Source organism: Pseudomyrmex gracilis, unplaced genomic scaffold, assembly GCF_002006095.1.
Source record: "Pseudomyrmex gracilis isolate BER0280 unplaced genomic scaffold, ASM200609v1 scaffold_262, whole genome shotgun sequence".
NCBI classification, from domain to species: domain Eukaryota; kingdom Metazoa; phylum Arthropoda; class Insecta; order Hymenoptera; family Formicidae; genus Pseudomyrmex; species Pseudomyrmex gracilis.
Genome location: NW_018020846.1, coordinates 17,178 through 22,135, shown reverse-complemented (window position 1 = coordinate 22,135; position 4,958 = coordinate 17,178). Strand labels below are relative to the sequence as shown.

The 4,958-nt window shown below is 36.3% G+C and overlaps 1 protein-coding gene across 1 annotated transcript in view; it reads left to right on the top strand.

Annotated features, from left to right (window-relative positions):
• The window catches only part of LOC109859446 (tyrosine-protein kinase-like otk), a gene marked incomplete at its 5' end in the record, with an annotated part of 88,334 nt that overhangs the window by 73,861 nt on the left and 9,515 nt on the right, over nucleotides 1–4,958 (top strand). The window contains 5 exons of the mRNA XM_020437728.1: nucleotides 977–1,100; nucleotides 1,820–2,253; nucleotides 2,537–2,833; nucleotides 2,983–3,549; nucleotides 3,619–3,894. Of these exons, the coding sequence (XP_020293317.1) occupies nucleotides 977–1,100; nucleotides 1,820–2,253; nucleotides 2,537–2,833; nucleotides 2,983–3,549; nucleotides 3,619–3,894 (1,698 nt within the window). The remainder of the gene's footprint in view (nucleotides 1–976; nucleotides 1,101–1,819; nucleotides 2,254–2,536; nucleotides 2,834–2,982; nucleotides 3,550–3,618; nucleotides 3,895–4,958) is intronic.

Here is a 4,958-nt window from a genome sequence, read left to right as displayed (position 1 = left end):
CTCCTCGGCCAGGAGTCGAACCTGGAATCTCCGGCTTTCCGTGCCGTCGTCTTTCCTATTCGGCCACCGAGGCACTTGGAGTCTTTCTCGCAATATTCAAAGGCGACGGCACGGAAAGCCGGAGATTCCAGGTTCGACTCCTGGCCAAGGAGTTTTTTTCGCAATATAAATTTAATTTCAATTAGGGGGGTATTTGGGATTTCTCATATACGAGATGCAAGTATAGCATCCAATATGAATTTTAGAATTGTTATTTCAATTCGAATTTCACGTGTAAAAATTTACACGTGAACACGTATATATGTATATATATACACATATAATTTCCGCACAACACCTAGCGAACGGCTCCTATGACCGAATATATATATTTATTAGTTTAGAAACTTCAGAGCCTGAAGAGATTCTTTAATTATGAAAAATAAAGTATAATTGTAAAATTTTAACTAAAGCTTTTTGTGAATATCTCGGAAACTAAAGTCGAGCGGCGGTCATATATATAAGGAAAAGTTGTTCATAGAATGTTGAGCTTGACGACATATTTCAAAGTCATTAAAATCGGTGAGGTCTCCCCTAATGTAAATAATTTCAAGTTTTCAATACAGGTTTTCAATACAGAGGCTCTCAATTTATATTATTGACAATTTTACGAGATTTTCATATTAATTTTTATAATAAGTTGAATTATATAGAAACAGAAATATAAATTATTACTGCGATAGTTTTATAGCCTATTATAGCCTTTACTAACAATTTAATAGATTAATTAATTCTGTGAATCATTACTAATAATTTAGTACACGTGATTAATTCTGGAAAGGGTGGAATATAGTATTCGAACACGTGTATAGTTGCTGCTTAAAAATTCAGTTTGTCAAGCTTGCTGTAATGCATCCGTTTACAGCAAACATTTGTCTAATTAATTATTAATCGTTGCTGTACAAGGTATGTACTATGTATCGATTTCTGATTGCAGGGATCAGCGAGGCAAACGTTCAATTGCAACAGCCGAAAGCATCGTCTTCGATTCACGTGGGCAGCGAGGTTGAGCTTCGGTGTCACGTCGATGGCTCTGGCGACTTGAAATACGAATGGTTCAAGTTAGTTGCTTTGTCTATAGTTTAACTTTGTATACTACAACTTTGTTTATTTATCTGTCCGCCTCGCGCAATAGATACGGGAAAGAAGAAGAGATGATACTAATACTACTGTCACTGGAAAAGTCACCAAAAGTGAGGGAGAAAGAAGGGTACAATCAAGCAAAGGAATGAATCTAGCATAACTGACTTGACGTTTACGGAAACAGATCGGTGAATTATGAAATGACATTCCCTTGCCTCGATTGTATGCCATCGGGTATCACTGTCACCTTTAATCTCCTTTATCTCACTAAAAAACCGCGACCTCTACTTCTTCCACAAAACACATTGTTTAATTTTTAATGATATTTGGCGTCATGCGTTAAAAATGGTAAATCGCTTTTCTTTGACACTTTTTAAACATATCTGACATATCTTTTACTTTTAAGACAAAATCAAAAGTTATTATTTGAAGTTTTAATATCAATATTTATAAAATATATTATTAAAAAAATTAAAAAGTAAAAAGTGTGAAACTGCGTGTGTAGTAGAATTATGATCATATGACAACATTAAAGTCACATGTAAAGATTCTGAATAACTTATCGGATAAGTTATCGAAAGTAAATTAACAGCGTCTCAGTTAGGGTGCAAAAATTTGACCTCACAATTGTACGATAATTTGTATATCTCATGAGGATGATTCGAATTGTATCATTCGCCTGCTGTTCCTTTTACAGAAATACGATAAGCGTGGGACGAAGCGAGCGTATCGAGATCAAGAAGAAGAAGCTGCACATACACAAAGCAGTCGCCGAAGACAGCGGCATGTACACTTGTCTGGCTAAGAACGAGGCAGGGTCCTCGCCTGTGACCGAGAGCTACCCCTTAATCGTTTCCGGAAATGAAACTGCGACGATTGAGGTTATTCCGAGAAACTTAATTGCTAAGCGCGGCGAGCCAGCTGCTCTGCACTGCGTTTTCAAGGACGCCGACGAGGTACAGTGGTTCTTCAAAGAAATCGGTCCGCTGGAATCTGACGAGGAGCGAACCATTTTTGACAATGGCACTCTCATGATACACGCCGCCGATCAAAGGGACCAGGGATATTACTCCTGTCATGGAATAAGGGACGAAACTACAGTCAGTTATACAGTCGAATTACAAATTGCTTGTAAGTGTCAAACAAATTTGAAGTTATTAATATTTAGAAAAGTTAATAAAAAAGAACATATATAATTTCATAAATGTATAATAAAATTATAAAATTGTATATATTTTAAAGAATTAATATTGAATTTTATATCTAAATTATACGTGTATAAAAGTAGTATTGACACATATTTTCTAAATAGCAGAATTATTTATAAGAAACAATTGTTATTATAATATTTTTCATTATATTCTTCTTGAAAGCTATAAATGAGAAAAGTTCTGAAAATAACTGAAATTTTCAGATCTACTAAACTTTACAATGGCCGCTTTCGAGCCAAAACGGGGAACTCAGTTGGCGATTGTAGGTGAGGGTCAAGAATTTCAAATAAGTTGCTTAGAGCCTAAGGGGCTTCCGCAGCCTAAAGTTTATTGGAGAGATCCTACGGGACATATAATAAGCGATACCGGTCCCGTGCGCGTTCAAGACAACACGCTTATTATTGCGAAAGCACGAATGGCCGAGGACGACGGCAACTATACTTGCGTGGCCGAAAATCTCGCTGGTGAAACGGATATATCCGTCCAAATAATTATATCCAGTAAGTTTAAATATCTAATTAATTAAATATCTAGACAATTAAACATAACAATAAAAATAAATGTTTTTATAACAATTTACACGTGAATACGCGTCATAATTGGAAAATGAATGGAAAATATTTTATTAATTGCATTGTGTGTGTTATAGTTCCACCTAGTATTGTAAGCTCTCCAGAATCACTTAGCGTAACGGAAGGTGACTCCGTGACTCTGAGTTGTTCATATTCCGGTATGGAACCGCCAGTAACGTATGTGCACTGGTTAAAAGACGGAATGCAACTGAGAGAATCGGGCGGTCCAACGAGATACCGCGTGACCGATAATCACGGCAATGTTACTTTGCACTTCAAAAGCGTTGATCTGTCCGACAAAGGACATTATATGTGCCAGATATTCACTACGGGATTTCCACCCGTGCTTTCGGATCAAGCTGTTCTCACAGTCGAGGAGAAGCTCAAGTTCTCGCCGCAGCCTGTCAATAAACGCTTAGAGCTCGCATCTACGGCGAAGGTATCGTGCAAAGCCCAAGGTGCTACGAATCCCGCGGTAAAGTGGGTCAAAGAGGGCGAGGACGAGAAATTTCCTAAGCACGTGCAAGATATCAATGGCACTTTACACTTCAACGGTGTTAAGATGGAGGATAAGGGTCGATATACTTGCATCGCGAACAACACTCAGGGATCCATCAATCACACAATTAGCATCGATGTAGTTGGTAAGTATCGAATCTTGTCACGTTGTTAATGGAACGATCAATTAACACGATTGCGCGTATCTTTCATAGTCGCACCAAAGTTCACGAAACTGCCAGATAATCCGACAGAAGCTATTGAGGGATATCCAGTAATGCTGCATTGTGTCGCCGAAGGTTACCCTACACCGACAATTCAATGGGATAAAGATTCTCGCATGAACGACGCAGTTGATCCTCGATTCAATATATTTAAGAACGGAAGTTTTTATATTGCAGAAGTTCATCTTAGCGATCAAGGAAAATACGGATGTACCGCTGGTAATAGCGGTGGGCTGAAGCGAGAAGAATTTCAATTAAATGTTAAAGGTACTTTTGCTATTTTTGTTATCATTCTAAAGGTTTTATTTTTAGATTATTTTATTAATTAAATAAATTTGGAAAAGGGCCAATACGAGCAAACCTTGGTGTTGTTGGTACATATATTTGTTTATTGAATTGTCAAACGTTTCAATCTACACTGGGATCTTCTTCAGTAACAATCTGTATAATAATTACAAAACTTATAAATATATATATACAAAGTTTGAGAAATAAATGAGAAAATGAAGATGATAAATCTCCGCAATCGCAAAAAAACTTACATATTTGAAAAGAAATCGAAAGGGGTCCGATCAGCGCGTGAGTTATTGTGTCTAGCAGATTAAATGGTGTTGTCAAAGCAATAGAATGTCAATGTATTAAAATTTCTTAGGTCAAACACAACGTCAACACTGAGTTACGGTATGTCATATATAAAGCAATTTCCCTACTATCCCCAGATAGTCACGAAAATACAGAGAACATAAGCTGATAACGATAAATAACAAGTGAAACTGTTAAGAACACTGTTATTTGGAAATATAATTTTCAAGAAATGGAAAATATTCATATTTGAAACAATTTTCATTCTTCACACCTCCTGGCTCAAAAAATAGGTATGGTTGACAGGATTATGCTGTTGTCACATCAACTAAATACGGATCACAATTTCACTTGGAATAATGCAAAAATATTATATGTAGAATCTTTTTTTTTTAAAAGAAAGATCAATATCTGAAATGATACATAAAACTTCAAAAAAAACTCTATCAATATCATGTTCAGACACGGACAAACTCAAACCGTATTTCCCATTTCTCGAAAATTATATTTTCAAATAATAGTGTTCTTAACAGTTTCACTTGTTATTTATCCTTATCAGTTTATGTTTTTTCTGTATTTTGTTGACTATTTGAAGATAGTAGGGAGATTGCTTTATATACCCAGCAAACAACCCAGTAAGCAAAATGCACGCAATATGCCAGCAGATTGGCAATAGATATACTCAAAAGTTGCGAGCAAATTGGCATCNGTTGTGTCTGCATTAGGCTTACGATCTGCTAGCAAAGCCT